Source organism: Protopterus annectens, chromosome 5.part1, assembly GCF_019279795.1.
Source record: "Protopterus annectens isolate FY-2018-M chromosome 5.part1, PAN1.0, whole genome shotgun sequence".
NCBI lineage: Eukaryota > Metazoa > Chordata > Ceratodontiformes > Protopteridae > Protopterus > Protopterus annectens.
The window spans coordinates 422,865,288-422,884,126 of NC_056736.1; the positions used below are offsets into that span (position 1 = coordinate 422,865,288).

At 40.2% G+C, this 18,839-nt stretch overlaps 1 protein-coding gene across 1 annotated transcript in view; it reads left to right on the forward strand.

The window, feature by feature from the left end:
• LOC122803462 (interleukin-10 receptor subunit beta-like) overlaps positions 1-18,209 on the forward strand; it is a 1,132,032-nt gene extending 1,113,823 nt beyond the window's left edge. Inside the window, exon 7 of the mRNA XM_044073080.1 lies at positions 16,162-18,209. Coding sequence (XP_043929015.1) covers positions 16,162-16,422 — 261 coding nt within the window. The 3' untranslated portion in view covers positions 16,423-18,209. The remainder of the gene's footprint in view (positions 1-16,161) is intronic.
• Positions 18,210-18,839: the final 630 nt, after the last annotated feature.

Genomic DNA, 18,839 nt, shown 5'->3' on the forward strand with positions numbered 1-18,839 from the left:
GACTTGCTTAGTGTATGACAACAGCTTTCCACATATGGGCCTGTGTTCCAGCCTCTGTCCTCCACCCACATACCAATCTTTGCACATATGACATGCTGTCAGGGGTTGTTCTGTAGTGAGCTGTGAATATATCACACTGTCATTGCTACCATCAGTCCACTGCTGTTGTATCCCCCACACATGCGGTGGGGCTGAGGCCATATATGTGTAGGCTTCACCTACACAATACATGTGTGCCCTTATGCACTCCAGAGGCCAGTGTATGTAACAGTGGTATATGGCCTTGTATTATTGAGTCTATGGTGGGAGATGCACCATAACTGACCTAGGCTGTTACAAACTGTGGGGGTATCAGTGGTGTACTGCCTTAAGGTATCTGGATGCACAGTACCATATACTTCATCAATATTTACATTGCTTACATAACTTGGGTTATTGCAGGCCTACTGACTCATGCCATACAGACTGTTCTGTTTGTCAGTGTGCTTGTGATGGTGTCGGTTATGCCTTTTTATGTAACAGTTACATCCCATTTGGTCAAATGAAGTCTTTACCACCTAGTGAATTTGTACAGAATGTAGATAGAGGCTGCTGAATTATACACCTGCATTACTTACTGTTGATAGTTTGGTATCCTGTGGCCCAGTCTGTCTTTGCTATTGTACAATATGAAGGGCTTGGCATGGACAGCAACAGTTGTGAACCTTTCCAGACTAATGTATTAGTATAACTGTTTCACAGTTGCATTACTCTGTTTATGTGGATGTCAGTGTCTGAACAGCTATAATACATGGCATATAAAACTGTAATAGTACACAAATAAAGGTTATCCATTTCTGCAAACCTGTGTGTGGTGTTTTATCCTATGACCTCTCTGTGGGCATATGTTGCAGGCAACAATTGTCATTTGTATGGGTGGCCCATACAGTGTCCAGTTGTTATGGTGTTAACTGTAGGCATGGTGGCTGTTCCATATTGTGTGCACCTTCTACATATGTATCTTGTACATATCTCTGCATGTGTCTGTGTAGTCACATGTATATATATATATATATATATATATATATATATATATATATCTGTATCTGCATGTATGTGTCTGTGTATATGTATCCTGGGGATGTTGACAGCTTCTATATTGTACATTTCCTATGGGAGTCACACTGTACTGTATGATATGTTACCAATACTGGCCTAACATCATACAGGTGGGTTGTAGTACTGTTTACATGTTGTGCACATGTCATGTCAGATCCTGCTTATGTGATCCGTAACACTTTAGCGTATTGCAGGGTGGATGTGTTTGGCTGTGGTGGGGGAGTATGCCTATTCGTACATGATGTATATTGTTTGGGGCGTCTCAACCCTATTAAGGGTGCATGTGGACATATTTGTATTTATCAATCTACCAGTGCTATCTACAGATGTGTGGCCATATACATATATGTATATATTTCTATGGATATATATATATAGATAGATATCTACATCTATTGATATGTTGTATCTGTTTAGTTATTACTATATTTACTCACACAAATGCATTTACATGTTGGAATACATTCTCTGTACTGGGTTGGTTGATATGTTTTGAATACATCAGAGTTATGTATATCTGACATGGCTTAGTGGTAAATCATTTTGCCTATGGTGTGTGGGGTTCTGTGTTCGAGTCTAGCAGAGGCTGTTTATTTTGTTGCTGGGCAGAATAAGGGCTGTTGGATACAGTGTGGTTAAGGCACGTTTAGTCAGCTGTTAGTGGGTTTGCGCGGAGGTAAGCACTGCTAACATGCCATTACATCTGCTTACAGGGTGTTAGCTTCAGATTTGGTTAACCAGTGTAGTCATTGCTTACCACCATGCAAACGTGCTGAAGCCCACTTACTAGTGCTTACATAAGCTTACTATTGCTTATTTGTGCATAAACCTGCTTAGTGGTGCCTTATTCAGTCTAACACTGATACTTCACATGTGCATTTCTTGCATTGCAGTACTCCAGTTTATATATATATATATATATATATATATATATATATATATATATATATATATATGTATGTATATGTTATTTAATGCAACAAAACTATTAGTTATAATGTGCTTTGCCATGTAAAATAGACTGTGCTACAGTGGGACTCTAACTGGGAATGCCTGCTCATTAGGCAGATGCTCTGCTCACTACACTATTGCTGTGCTGCTTCATTTGCATATTTGTTCCATAATGTCATACCCATGGTTCCATCCCCCGCCCCCGAGCACAACGTACACAGCAACCATCCATGCTCCAGCTGCTAGCCCAGCCATACCACACCTCCACACATTGCCCTCTCTGCACATCTCAGTACTCATCCAGCATACTGTCTCAACCTCAGCTTCTAAAGGCTCTTCATCCATTTAGTCCATGTACATACGAGCCTTGCCTTGATTGTCTTCTGATAAAGGTGTAAACATTGATGTGACTCACAATGTTTGGTTCGTCCCACCAGGGACGGACCTGTTTTTGTGTCAAGATTAGACCTAGCTGGTCTACACTGTATCTCCCACTCGTAGCATTCTGCCAGAGGTTTGAAAAGCAGCGGTTAGCTCACACACCTGGCCTGCCTCATCTCCCGGTTCCATGGAACCGACATCCCAGGTTTGACATTCTGTGCATGAAGCACGGCCACACGCACCCTGGACGTGCACCGTTTTTTATTATTTTCTTATGTATCATGCCAGACTACTGTTCTCACAGTATGATTGGACAGGCACTGTTTTTATGATTCACATAGACTGCTCGAAATACTGTATTTGAGCAATATACACATGGTTGCTCATATTAATCTACATAATCACATACATTTCCTATACTGTTGAATGACTGTGCTGTATGATATGTTTGTGATAACAACAGCTGTATGTGTATCTGCCATGGCTTAGTGGTAACTCACTTTGACTATAGTGTGCAGGGTCCAGCGGTTGTAACTTTGAAGTGCAGAGTTATTTTGTTGCTGGGCAGGACAAGAGCTGTTGGCTACAGAGTGACTAAGGCACATTTGAGCACTTATAGGCTCATAGGTTCATACTAGGCTATCTGCCCTGGGGCAATTATAGCCTAGCCAGATTCTGTATGGCTTACGCCACCCCTTGATTTGAGTATACTGTGCCCTTTTTAAGGTTTAGTTTACTGTGCCTCTGTCTAATTGTGACACGGGAGTAATCCCTGGGACAAACCTACGATCCCCCATCCACCTATCAAGATTCTTCTTGAAGAGATTCATTGAGGTGCTCAGCCAAAATGAACTGGAATTCTTTTCCAGAGCGAAGGGAGCCTCTGGGTTATGAACCTGTCCCTCCAGCAAGTTCTATTTATTTCTGTGCTGAGGTTCAAGTCCCTTGAGCATGTGGCTCTAAGGGATTTAGATTTACTGAGGTGGAGCATGTCCATTAATTCTGGATTTGACATAGCTTTGTATGTCAGGCATAGATCGCCTCGAAGTAGGCGGTATGCAACTGAGTAGAGCTGGAGTTTTTTTAACCGAGCAGCATATGACATCTGTTTGAGACCCTTGATCCTCTTGGTGAGATACTTTTGGGGTCTTTCTAATTGCTGCAGGTGTTGGGTAAGGTACATCCCAAAAGGGGCATTGTATTCTATGATGGGCCTGATGAGGGATGAATAAAGGGGCATGATTACCTCTCTTGATCTAGATGTGAAACTCTTCATGATGAGGTGGGCTATGTAGAAGGTCTTTCTAACCACTTTGGGAATGTGGTTTTCAAAGGAGAGATTGCTATCAACTTGGGTCCCCAGGTCCCTAATAACTTTCTCTGTACTTAATGGGTTTCCGCCTATGTGGTAATTTGTGGGCACATTGTTTTTGCCAAAGGGTATGACTATACATTTTTTGGCATTTAGCTTTAAACCATGGTGCTGGCACCAGTTATCTGTCTCTGTGAGACCCTTTTGAAGGATGTTTGTGTCAGCTGGAGAGTTGATTATGGCGCCCAGTTTGCAGTCGTCTGCGAACTTGGTGAGCCATAGTCCTCCCACGTTTGCCTGTACCTCGGAAAAGTATATACCTAACAAGAGTGGTCCCAGGACAGAACCCTGTGGGACACCACTTGTGACCTGTTTCGAGTCTGACATGGTTCCAGCAACTCTCACTCTGTGGGTTCTGTCTTTGAGCCAGTTTGCGACCCATCTTGTGACATAGGGGTTTATATTTAAGCTGGATAGCTTATCTATGATGCCCGAGTGAGGTATTGTGTCAAATGCCTTTGCAAGGTCCAGATAGGCTGTGTGGACTACCTTCCCTTCATCTATGGCTTTGGTGACTGTTTCGAAGAAGTCAACCAGGTTCAAAAGGCAGGATCTGCCCTTGACAAAGCCGAACTGGGTAGGATCTAGTGTCTGTAGGTCCCCAATGTCTTTGTTTATGAGCTCCATGATGATCCTCTCCATAGCCTTGCAGACTAAGCTAGTCAGGCTTATGGGGAGATAGTTTCCAGGGTCCATAGAGGCTCCACCTTTGTGGAGTGGGACCACTGTTGCTGTACGCCATTCTGTGGGCATATATCCTGTAGTGAGGCTGAGATTGTATAGCTGTTTTATTTGAGGGATTAGTTCCTCTTGGAGTTCATGTAGGATGCAACCTGGGATGCCATCTGGTCCCATGGAAGCAGTATTTTTTGCTTTGGAGAGGGCAGCCTTCACCTGAGCATCAGAGATGTTTGGGAGGCAGCCCTCTGCCGGGATAGATACTTGCTCTTTTGGGAGGGAGGGGGTGGAGAAGTTTGCACTGAACCTGTCTGCCAGGATATTGGCAATGTCTCTGGGTTCAGTGTATTTTTTGTCATTTAGAATCAACTCAGAACAAGTCTGGGAGTTGCATCCCAGGTTTCTAACATAACTGAAAAAAGCCTTATGATTGTCTTTGGTGTCCTGTGCAATTTTTCTCTCAAAGCTGGCCTTGGAGGATTTTATGAGGGATCGTAATTTTTTGCTAGTACTGATCAGAGATGCCTTCCCTATTAGGGATTTTGCTCTATCATGTAGTAGCTTCCTCCTTCTGTTGTACAGTTTATTTATGGCAGGGGTCCACCAGACTGGACACCTGCCTTTGGATGATTGGGTCTTAGTTTTGTTTGGGATAGCATGATCCATGCATTTCTGGAGATGTCCGTAGAATGCGTTTATATAGGATTCTGCAGTTTGGGCCGTAGTTTCCACTGGCCCTGGGGCCTTGAAGGATTCCACTTTGGTTTTGAGAAGTGAGCAGTTCGCTGTTGAGAAGTTTTTCACTGTGGTTTTCTGGGCTGGGGTGGGGTCGGGATGTGGACATCCAGTGAAATTAATTTATGGTCTGATCTTACCAATGAGGGATATACTTCTGGTGTGAAGCATAGAGTCCCCATGTTGGTAATGATCAGGTCTAGTATGTTGTCCCCTCTTGTGGGAGTGGTGACTAGTTGTTCCATAGCATTTGAATTTATAATTTACAGGAACCTTTGGGCTAAGGTGCTGGGGCTTGAGTAGTGCTCCGAGTCAATGTTTGGGTAGTTGAAGTCACCCAATATAATGGTGTTCTGAGAGATCTTCATGTTCTCCAATGTTTTCAGGAAAGCCGAGTGGGATTCCTGACTTTGAGAGGGTACTCTGTAGGATGCTATAAACTGAAAAGCAGTCTTGCCCACTGTTAGTTGCACATGGATGGTCTCCGATACTTCGTGCAATGCCACTAACCTGGAGGTGTGGATATCCTTGATAAATATGGAAACTCCCCCTCCTTTTGTGGTTTGGTCTGTGTTTTGGGGCCGAAAAGCATGATATGAGGTATAGCCTGGTAGTGCTGGGGTGCTCTCTGGAGCCTTGAACCAGGTTTCTGTCACTGCACAGATATCGATGTTCTCCATACTGAGGAGAGCTTTGAGTGCATGCATCTTGAGGTTAAGACTTCTGGCGTTTAGCAGCATTACCCTTAGTTTCTTGTTCCTTGTGCTGTCTATGGGGTGGGTTTGACTTTTGAGCCTTGCCTAAAAAAGGCACTATGGGGGTGGCAAGAGCCTTTGCCAATATCCGAAAGCCCAGTGGTGACAGGTGCAAGCCATCCCTAGCGAAGCAATGTGGCTTGTCGAGCATGTCATCCCAGGCTGACAGACACTGGATCCCCTTTGAATGACACCAAAATTTTAGCCAATTGTTAAAATCAATCATTTTGTCTTTGTACTGTGGCATCATTCTAGGTGAGGGTAAGATGCTGCTCAAGGTCACTTGTAAGTGGGTTTGTGCTAGTTTGCACGAGGGTAAGCAATGCTAACCTCCGGTTATGGCGTCTTACACTGAGTTAACTTCTACATTGCTTAACCAGTGTAGGCATTGCTTACTGCCACTCAAACAGGCTTAAACCCGCTTACTGCTGCTTAAAAGTGCTTACTCCCACTTACCTCCATGCTACTTTATTTATTTTACATTTGTTGACCGGGAAGATCTGACTGGATGCTTGTCCATTTTCAGCGGAGGCCCGGGTAGACAAGCTCCACAGTAAACCTCAGCTAATCATTACATGTAATACAGTGGTGTTCACATTCATAGAGAGTAACAGACATAACATCGCTAAGTAACATATTCTTCATGCTTAGTTTACATTAACATGTAGGTATTATTCATGCTTTGTTCCAGTTTACATGTCAGGTATGACTGTCGACAAAGGTCAGTTTAAGTTGTAGTTAGATTCCAGTGTAACAGTTCTGGATAGGATACACTCAGGTATTCAGGTTAAGATTTAGTTATTCCATACTTGTGTGGTAGAGTAGACGAGAATAGTGAAGGGGTAGGTAGGTAGGTAGGTAGAGGGGGAGACATTGTAACTGTATAGTAGGTTGTGGGAATAATTGGTAGGGGAGCAATAGGGAAGGTTTAAAGGATGCTGGAATATGTATGTGTGGCAGGAAAAGAGGTGTTAGTTGCAGGAGTTGATGTAGGGGTATAGAGTGTATGGTGGGGGCGGATGTTTAGCCAGCTGGTGAGCATGTGCTGATACAAGTGTGCATGAGGTGTTCCTGCAAGTGTTTTTTACATGTGTCCTTTGAGACAGTTGAGGTAATAGATGTGGGTATGGAGTTCCAGACTCTAACAATATAGTTAGTGAAGAGGGTGTCACCTCATTGCAATTTTAAACTTTAAAAGAAAATAAAAAGGGGTTGATAGGTAAGTGGTGTTAAAGGGGCACAAAGAGGGAAAGACAGCAGGAGACATAGCCAGGGATGTGCAGGAATAGCTGGTCATTTCTTCTACAGCGACAACTGTGCATATACACTGAATTTGGAGGTAGATTTGGACACTCACATCCCTGGATGGGGGTGAGGACAACAATAATAAGTTGTGATGCTAAGCAGAATGGCTTACATGCCTACAGTGGAGAGCTGCAACCATGTGTTCTTTGGTGTTATTTAGTGGGTTTTGCAACAACAAAATTGGTTCTAATGTGCTTTGCCATCTAAAATTGACTGTGCTGCAGTGGGACTCATACTGGGAATGCCTACTTGTTAGGCGACTGCTCTGCCCATTTCACAGTATTGCTTACTTCCACGAGGTGGTCCGATTAGAACTGCTCCATCCAACCCCGGCACGTGTCAACCCATAATTTCATACCCATCATCTCCCCCACCCCCCCTCCGCAGCAATCATCCTTTCTCTGGGTGCAGGTTGGGTCTAGCCACAGCACTACACACTGCCCACTCTCCACTTCTCGGGACCCCTCATGTATGTTGTCTCGACCCATGGATCATCAGGCTTTCCCAACCTTGTAGTCCAAGTACATATGTGCCCTGCCGTGACGGGTCTGTATAATGCCTGGAATCTGAATATCCTGAACATTTTTGGGATGTCCTGCAAGGGATGTTCCTGTCTTTGTTTCTAGATTAAACTTAGTGGGTCCACAGTGTTTCTCCCACTGGTAGTATCCTGCCTGTGGTTTGGGAAGCAGTGGTCTGTTTACTTTGTTTGTGTGTTTGTTTGTATGTTTCACCTGTTTGGCTGCGGGAAGGATACTGGTAAGTGTAACACGTATGTTGATTAGGACCCCTCACCCCCACTGGCGATGCCTGTGGTCATATATGTCATTCTTATGTGCTGTCTCATATCATAGATATATACCTGTGTATATATCTACACACACACACACACACACACACACACACACACACACACACACACACACACACATATATATATATATATATATATATATTATATTCTCGAAAGCCGACAATGTCAAATCTGACATTGTCGACACGAGAATATCGAACACTCAGAATCTAGAGCGTGTAAACAGAAATCTCCCTAAAGGGAGATTTCCGTTTACTGCAATGTACTGCGGTCATGGAGATGGTATATTTAAGTAGTGGGGGGGCACAGGGGGGCTTGCTCCACTGCTTAAACCCGTTAGGGTACTTTTTTCTATTTTTTTTTGTCTTTTTATAAGGTCGACGTTTGAAGACATTGACCATATGGTGTCGACCATATGTTGTTTGATGTTTTCAACCGTTGATCTTATAATATTGACCCTATATATATGTGTGTGTGTATATATGTATGCATGCATATATATATTGCTGTATATAAATATCTAATGACATATAGGTGTATGGATGTCTGCATATGTATATATCTATATGTGGATATTTATATATATGTATGTTATATATGTATACATATGTGATACAGGGAAGGAGAGGTATATGTCTAGTTATATATATATATATATATATATATATATATATATATATATATATACATACACACACACACACACACACACACACACACACACACACACACACACACACACACACACGCACACATACATCTACATATTTAGCCGCATGTCCTGTAATGTTGAATGGTATTGCTGGATGCTATGTTTGTGGAAACATCAGTGTTATGTATGTCTGCGGTGGCTTAGTGGTAAGTAATATTGCCTATGGTGTGTAGGCTCCTGGGTTTGAGCCTTGCAGGGACTGTTTAATTTGTTGCTGGTAAAAACGGGGCCGCTTTGGATACGGAGTGGTTAAAGCACTTTTACGCAGTTGTCAGTAAGTTTGTGCGACGGTGAGCACTGCTAACTTTCAATGACATCGGCTTACACATGGTTAGCCTCACTATTGCTTACTCTGTGTATGCACTGCTTCCCATCTTACAGACTTGCACCTGCTTAATCGTGCTTATTTATCCTTACTACTGCTCTATTTTCGGCAGTCATAGATGGTGGATTTGGAAAGTGTATGGGGTTATCTTTCATTACACTGCTTACTACTCCAGTTCACACATATATGTTATTTATTAGGTTATACAACTAAATGTATTGATCATAACAGTGCTTTGACATGGAAATGGAATGTACTGCAGTGGGACTCGAACTGGGTTTGACTGCTCGTGAAGCAAACGCTCGGTCCACTACAATATTGCTGTACTGCTTCCTTTGCACATATCCTGCTTTTTATCCTCCTTTTGCTATTTCAGCTATATTAACCGTAGCTAAATAATAGGCATACCTGTGCACCTAAGGTTAGCTTTGATCTGTGTTTTAAAGCTGTAGATGGGTTTCTTCTTTTATTGTATATGTCCTGTTGCTGTTGTACACGTGGGGGGTCTGTTGGTGGGGATCTGGGGACACCTGTGAGTGATCTCACTCATTTCTTAACAGCTTCTGCTGTTCGAAATTGCAGGCGTGTGTTTATTCTGAGAGCTCTGCTCTCAGACACACCCCTGCACTCATACAAGCTCCGTGTAAGCCTAGGAGCTCGGCCAGTGCGCCTTCATTACTATGCATGGCACATTGCCATCCTGCTCCTAAACAGGCACTTCTGTGCAGGACTTAACTAGTCCTGCGTGGAAGTTTAGTAAATCCGGGGATATGTGTGCATATGGTAGTAAGAGTGATCATACAGTCTCCAGGAAAGGCACACCAAACCTGAATTTGTGTGAAACAAGATGTTTACTCATGGATGTTAACCAAAAAAGGAGTAAAACAGTACATGTAATAGTTTGTCTTGTTTCAACACAAATGATTGCTTAATTCAATCTGTTTATAAAACATTTCCTTTAGAGCATTAGTAAAGAAAAACATAATTAGTGAGTCTTAGACCTAGCACAGTTCAACTGGCTGAGTTTGTTAATCCTTATGCCAAACCCAGAAAGTTCTGTTTAATTTCAGTAACACCGGATAGACAGCTTCACACACACAGACACTGAAACAGATCCTTTTTAGTATGTTGCAATAAGAAAAAGTTCAAAGATTCCTCTACAGACTTGCAACCTTTTGCAAATAAGGTATCTTCTTTCCTGTTTTTTAATACCTTTATTGAATTATCACTTGTGACATAGGCAAACTTACATTTATAAAAAAGTAAACAGACCATATTGATAAATTTGCATTTACAAACATTATACATTACATATTTTTTGTACACAATGTAATCAATTCAATATTGCATAAATTGCTGAATTCCTGTCTTTTTTTAAACCTCATTTCTCCTCCAAAACATTTTCTGTATATATTGTTCCCACAGTTTCCATTTTTTTTTTGCATGTAATTTGCTCCTACGTTTTTCTGAAGATCTCACTTCATGTTCTTTTATCTCTGTTACAGTATTTGCTATTTCAAGTATGGCTGACTTAGACTTTGATTTCCATTTTCTGGTAATTGTTTTTTTGGCAGCCACCAGAATTAAAGTTCATAGGTTCATAGGTTCATAGGTTCATACTAGGCTATCTGCCCGAGGGCCGCATTTACAAGGCCCCCCATCGCTTTGTGGCTTTCGTAACCCCTTTTAGTATGGGGAATATTACCCATATGCCCATTATTATTTTGCTGTGCCTCTTGTGAGGTAGAGGTAATCCTGGTAACCTTAGGTTCCTTACTTCATCTACTGTATTCAGATCCCGTATCCCACATCAAAAACCTCCAATCCTCTATATACACTCATACCTTTTCTCTCAAACTCTTTGCAAATATTTTTCTTTCCTTCTCCTTTTGTGGAAGGTTCAAGGTCAGCCAAGGGCTCCTTTTGTTAAGTTTCTTTTTTAATAACGCCCACAAATTCGTCCCCAAGTGCTGCCATACAATATGAAGATGATTGTACAATCATCTGTGCTGTTAACTCACCATCAGACCTTCTGTTACCCACACAAGATGCCATCACTACTACAGAATTATGGATGTCCAATAACCATCTCGCCCTAAACCCAAATAAAACTAAAATCCAGGAAATCCACTACATTAAACAAGGAAAATGTCACCATCCAGTCTCAGAAAAGAGTTATAACTGAAGTAGTACCATATACTAAACTGTTAGGGGTCATCATAGATGAAAACTTGACATTTGACATGCACATTCAAACCAATATTAAAAACACACCAAAAACTGGGCTCTCTCTGTAGACATAAATACTTCCTCCACTGCTCTGCTAAACTGTCTCTTACCTCTTCCTTTCTTCTGCCTTCACTTCTTTATGGAGCACCTCTCCTCACCAATATTTAGGCCTCTCTAAAATACAAAGTAGCCTCTTACTACAATAAAATTGCAAAATTTGTAACAAATACTAACTATTCTTCTCAGCACTGCTTTTTACTACTCCTACTAAACTGGCTGGAACTACCAGATCACCTGACACTCATTCAGCTAACCACTGCACACAAGTTTATTTATAAACCTACCAACTGTCCTTCTTTGACTTGTCTACTCACACAATATAATCCAAATAGACCTCAGATTCCATAACCAACTGCTCCTAAATTTAGTGAGACCTGCCCTCACAGCTGGACAAATGTGCTACTCCTTCACTGTAGCTAAACTATGGAATTGTCTCCCATCTTCAATTAAGTCTGTCAGCAGTACCCCCCCTCTTTAAGAAGTCACTGAAGCAACATCTTGGCTCACTATGGCAATGCAACTGCACCAATGGTGTAGTTCCTATACCCTGAACCTCCTCTCCACCTGCCTCCTTCCTTCCCTGTCTCATTTCTATCTCGTTCTATATATCCCATCACATGTATGTTATCAGCCTTGATTGACTCTCTTCTTCATTCTCTCACACAATACTAATATTTATTATTTAACTACTCTTATAAACTGACCACTTTAAAATATACTGTCTTTAGCTTGTAAAATTTTTCTGTAGCGAACTACTGTATGTTTTATGTACTGCACATTATCTGTATTGCTTTTGTATGGATCCACAACTGGTTCTCAGAAGGTACTACCTTCTGGTTCTCCACATGTGGTACTTTGTACTATGCTGTACATGTACGTGGTCTGACAGGGTACTACTGTGTATTGATCAGACTGTACTATCTTTTAGTTCTCCACTGTATGGTGCTGTATTGAATTTGTACTATGCTTCACATTTGTAATGTTTATGTTTATTGTCTGTCACATAATATACTATATATGTACTATGTAATACTTAGATTTTGTTTATGGAACTTTTCTCCCCAGGCCTCCACTGAAAATGGGTTCACCTTGGCCCAGTGGACTATCCCAGTAAACAAATGTAAATAAATAAATCTGGACAAAGCCTAAAGTAATGGGGTGAGAATGCAAATGCAAAAGTTGTTAGAATAACAACATTTGTCTTAGCATGCATTTTCTTAAGGGTATAAAGTATTAAACTCAGCTGTTTGTCGTTATTTCATGACTTCATTCCTCAGTGATTTGCTAGAAAGCCACAAAATCTGTGACTTAACAGTCATTAAATGTCTGAGCATTCTGCCAGGCAGTTGACAAGTATAACTCATTTAATCACCCAGTATTCCCAACAGAGTGCTCTACAGGGAATTTTTAAAGTCTGCCAACTCATTACACTTTAAACATATGTGGTCCCATGTACCTCTTTCTTCCCTATCTCACCTCCATTATTTGGTGTCTGCTTTGGGTATAAAAGTACATATGCAAACACTTCTAAAAAAAATCCTAAATCATTTAGAATTTGTTGCATATTTGGGAGCCATACATATGTCGTCCCACCATACATATGTCCTCCCTTTGTTGCTTTGTGACTTGCTTACCTAATCTCTCTTCCCAATGTTTTCTAACCTCCTCTGATTGGTTCCTATTGGTACTGTGCGGTACATTTTATATGCCGTACTCGTTATCCATTTTTGTAACATCAGCTTTTGTTCTAGCTTCATCCAAAAACTCAACCAGTGCAGGTTTCTCACTATGGATTCCATTATCCCTTTATCATTGCCTGTAGTCTGATATCATTTTCGGATAGGGAAGGCAGTCTCTAGCCTGCAGTCCACATGTTTTCTTGGTCTCTTCCCATTCTCTCCCCTCTCTGATTATTTCTTCACAATACCTTGGTTCCTTTTTCAGCTTCCACCAGGAAATTACAGCCCCATACTACCTATTTTCTGTACCTCTAATTGTGTTTATTCCTATCAGCAGAATCTCCTTTCTCCATTCCAGTGTTGCTTAGTTCTTAGCATACTTTCTGCTACTTTATGAATGTAATATTCTGTCTGGCTTTTGTTATTCCCTTAAGGATCTGCATCCAAAATCCCACTCTGTCCTGATTTCTTGAATTTTCCCCTGCTTCATCATCATCTTTTTCCACTCTGAAATGTAGCTTTCTGCTTGTGATACGACTGTTATCTATAACAGCCTTTCTTTTTTCTTTGTTGAGGAAAAGCAGCCTTCGTAAGACAGAACCAACCCTTTCAACATATGCTCCTATTCTCTCTAGGTGACAGGTCAGTCCATTTTACCTGTACTCCACTCTGAAATGTAGCTTTCTGCTTGTGATACGACTGTTATCTATAACAGCCTTTCTTTTTTCTTTGTTGAGGAAAAGCAGCCTTCGTAAGACAGAACCAACCCTTTCAACATATGCTCCTATTCTCTCTAGGTGACAGGTCAGTCCATTTTACCTGTACTCCAACAAACAGTAAATACAACACAGCTTGTTAAAGATAAACAAAGATTAATGCAATTTGCAACAGAAGAGAAGTCTTAGTCCATTTTATTTAAAAAATGAAGCCCAATAAGACATGCTCTTAGCTGCGTAGACTTAATCCAACTAGACAGTAAAAAAAAAATCTTAACTAATTCCTACTAAAGACGTACATCCTGAAAAAGCACACCTCCATGACCAATCAGTACACCTGGCTCTGAAAACCAATTCATATTTTTATGGGTGTCATCCGCATAGACAAAAGGGAGTACTTTCAATGTGGATGAGGCAGATAACTATAACATAAAAACAACCTTCTAAGAAAGTTCTGAGTCCAATGAACATATCCTTCTCTGACAAAGTAGTACCAGAGATCACTGTGGCAGTTAAACATGTCCACTGTGGCAAGGCTGTGGGATGGGTGATAATATCTAGCTGGAAATTGTGGGGGAGTCATGGTTAATATGGCATTTTAAAGTTGCATGAAAGGATTGGACTGCACTCATGCACTGGCAAATTGAAGCGATGCTTGGCATCTTCAGAAAGGAGATGGGGATAAGAGCATGCCCAATCACAGGGCAAAATCACTAAAAGCAAATGTCAGAGTGCTGAAAAGAGACTTCATCCAATAGTTGAACCTCTGATTTAGCAGCAGCAGTGCAGGTTCTGTCCTGGGTATAGAGCATTTTATCAACTCGTTGTCCTTATTAAAATATTTTGAAAGGATCGTGAAAGATTAGTGAAGCAGCTTACTGGCATTTTGGAGACTTGGGGGACATGTATGACCACATACCCAGGGGTGTATTTTAGGAATTGTTACAATGCTATGGCATGTCAGTGGTACTGTTCCATCTTACTTAGTCCTTGTATTTGAGAGCTAGGATTTTTGATTGTATTTTCAATGTTAAGTCAGATACATGGACCACCATGAGTATATTTTATCTGCCCTTCTGTTTTTCTTTTTCAAGGATGTGATATAAAGTTGCATTCAAGGTCTGGAAAGTAAAGGTTGCATCTTTGTTGTTCTTAGAGTGTTTTGTCCTCATAGGCTCAAGTGGATGTCATCTCCAGCATGTTTGCTATATAAATCTTACCTCTTTCCATAAGTAGGGGTAAAGATATGTATATTAGTGTATTCCAATGAAAGTTATGCAACTAATATAATTGTATAATATATGTTTATGCAGGAGTGTGATGTGTTTAAAAGAAAGTATTCATAGAAACATTAAATAGAGGATATGAAAATGAATCATGTATGATTCCACATTTATTCAACATTACGAATCAAGAGCTTTCAATTGAATCCATGTGCTGTCCTGTTTTTAATATGCATTGAGGCAACATCCAGCACTATAGATAGTGCAAAGCCTGTGAAGTTTAATTTACATTTGCAAATTCATTGTCCAAAATATGTCAGTCACTCATTCAGCTGCCTTTAGAATTATATCTAGAAGTATTCTGTTACCAGTAATTCTCTACATGTCAGCAGCCACTGTTCTGTTTGTGTTTTTTTTTGTTTTGTTGCTAGACACTCACAAATGCCTTTAGCAGTTCTGAGAAGATTGGCATAACACGAGGTGGAATATTAGTTAAACCTGAATTCTATCCAGTTTTAAAATACATAATTTATTTGTTAACTAGACAAGCTGTCGAGCACAAGTCACCTGTTTCAGAGGTGACTTGGAAGCACTGTCTGGTTAAGTGACTTGTTCAGAATCATGTAGTCTGCACAGAGTGCTTGAGGGACTAAAACCCAGGACTACATGATAAAATTCATTAAAATCTTGTAGACTTTACTAGATGTTTACTCCAGCAAGTTGTAGAAAATGCAAATGTCACTAATTACCAGTATGATTATTTAAATACACAAATTACTTTTGTACTTTTCTAACAGTAAAATTTGCCTTGTTAATAATGCACAGTAAGTAGAGTGACTACGAATAAACATTTCATTAAGGAGCTCATTTTGACATTACAAATAGGGTGTTATTATAGCTTGCGTCTTTACGAATGCCCTTGTTTAAAAATGTTTTAAAACTCCTTTTAAAGGCAAAAGTTTTTGATTGTGTGAGGCCTGGTAATCTAATTGCTGATAAGGCTTTCAAAGTATAGTTCAGATACTATGCAGGTAGGGGAAGAGGGATCCTGGGTAAAGAAAATGTAGTTGTTGCATGTTACAGTTTTCTAATAACTGAATTGCACTCCCTTTGTTTTTTCATTCACAGTATTTAAATGGACCTGTCAGTACTGCAGCTTCATGTCTGACTACTCAGGTGAGCAATAACACTGATGATCACTGCGACAAGCTTAGCATTATTTCTGGGGAGTCGGGAAATGGCAGTCGAGACAGTGCCGACATAAGCACTAGGCTGATGGAGTTTGATGAGCTTTGTAATGAAACTTCATCTAATGCCGAGGAGACATATCCAGCTCTAAGTGTCTTAATCCTGAAAGATAATTCAGCAAACAGAAGTGAAACCCAGTGAGACAAAAATGGAGAAAGTCAAAGATGGACAGACCTTTCTATGTAAGCACATGCAAAAGCAACTTGCTAGAAGACTGCTGTAATTAAATAAGTTTAAATTCCACCATAATTGATTCTCATTTTGGAGAGAATTCTCGCAGTGTGGAACCCTTGAAGCCTTTGTCACTGTGGTGACAGGTAAAAGCAAAAGGAATTGGCCTAGACATTTCATGTGTATTAAATGTGTCTCAGACTGATCCTGGCACTCAAGTGCATCTAGAACCAAGACCTAGTTTTCCTAACTCGAGAGACTCAAGGGAACAGTGCATCTTAGTTTTTACCAGTACTTCAAGTACCACAGAACAATTTTTCCAAAGTTTCATATATTTTCCCTACCTTGTAAGTTCTGCTGTCATTAAAATCTGTCCCAGGGCATTGCTCACTGCTGTTTCTATGACCTGATGCAACTGTACATTTGTTTTAAATATATTAGAACTAAACTACTCATATACATCAGTCCTGCTAGCTCCAAGTAAAAAATATATGTGTGGATAGCAGCAGCCTCATATTCCACAAAACTTTATCTCCATATGCACTTTGAAACTCTATCAGTGATTCTTTTACTTAATGTCAGCTTATTGATAGGCTTAAGTCATGAAATGTCTAAAAATAAAGATGGCAAATTTATTTTTGCGGAGCATACCTGAACTCTTGTAAGCTGCTCCAGAGAAATCCTAGTAAATTTAGATCAGTCACAGAGGACAGCAGTGGGACACTCAATTGTTCACAGAGTGATGTTATGGCCTATGCATGTAGTTTAGTTTGTAGATACAGAGCCAAATGACAGGTTGTCGTCAGAATCACATGTTTTATTGGGTTCCATAGTATCTGTTGACAATTGACATAGTGGAGGAATACAATGAGATTGTCAAACCTAGATCAAAATGATGATCGACTTGACTCTGATTTCAGTACGTGCTACCTGTCTTGTAGAAGAATCTTTTAATAAGGCCATGTACAATTAAATTTTGCCCCATGTTCACTACTTTTAGAATACAACAGCACAGAAGGGAGCCTTCATGTAAGAATGTTTGCACTATTTGTAATTTGCATTGTATGAACATGCTGCCAGTAGACACCATTAACAGCAAAAGCAAAGTCAAATCATTTTGCTGGTATGTAGTGCTGTGAATTTTATAGATCCTCTGCATTCCTGTAACAGTTTAGCCTTCCTCTTATGCTACATTTTGATGAATACAACATGAAAACCAGTGTGTTTTCTTTGTGGGATAGTACCTTTGCTGTCATTATTTCATGGCTACAGTACAAAATGCTTTTAGTTATTCTTGTCAACATAACTTTCAGTAAAAACATGTAAACTAAAATAATGAGCTGCATTCTTAAATTAATTAAAAGTATGACTGTTTTTATACCCAGTTTTAAAAACAAAATTGATATATGTATGGGTTTTAAGAAATTCACACATAGCAAAACGGTGGGCTTCCTAAAAGTCAATCGGCTATAAGCTTGATAATATAACCTATGAACCTGTCTAGGCTGCTGGTAGCATGGCGGGACTACAGACCATAAGCATGTCTATTTTATACTTGATTTAATAATTTGTGTTTATTATTGTTTTCATATTCTGCATTAAGACACAATGAGCACTGGAAAGGAATTGTTCAGCAACATTTTACCATGAACTAAAGCTGAAAATGTGTTTATTCATAGGTGGCAAAGTAGACAAACAATACTTCTGATTTGTTTTCTGTTATATGATTAAAACATTTGAATAAAACCATTTCTGTACTAAGCTGTCCATATGTTGTTATTAAATAAATAGCTGCTGCAGATTTATTAGCTGACCTGACCTAGCTGTGCAAGCACTTGTAAATGAGATGTTATTAAGGCAGAGAAATTAGTACAAGAAATACATTCCCACCTTCACATTCATTATGTTTATTCCACAACGAGATTACAAAACTAATCTACAGCAATTGAAGAGCTTCCCTTGTACCCTTTTCTTGCATCAAATATGTTACAGAGAGGATAGAGGTAATACACAAAGTATGATTTGTTGAATTATACTTTATTGATCAAAGTTGACCACAGTTCAGTTCTTGACAAAAGCCCAGTGAAAAACAATAACCTCTCCTCCTAAAACATTAAATTTCTTTCCAGATAGTGACACCCCCAATATCCTCCTATACCCAAACTGCATTTACAATCAGTTCTGAAGTATTGCAGGTCTGTATTCACCAAAAGTAGTTTTCTCAATTTTTTGGAATGAGCTATGGCTTGGCGAATCATGTCTCAACAAGGGTGGTACAGGCTTGTAGTGATTAATGTTTCCCCCGACAGTGCTTGGTTCTCCAGTTCAATTCTTGGCTGAGTTAACTTCTGTCTGGATTCTTCCTAGCCTCCCTGTAGTTGTGGGGG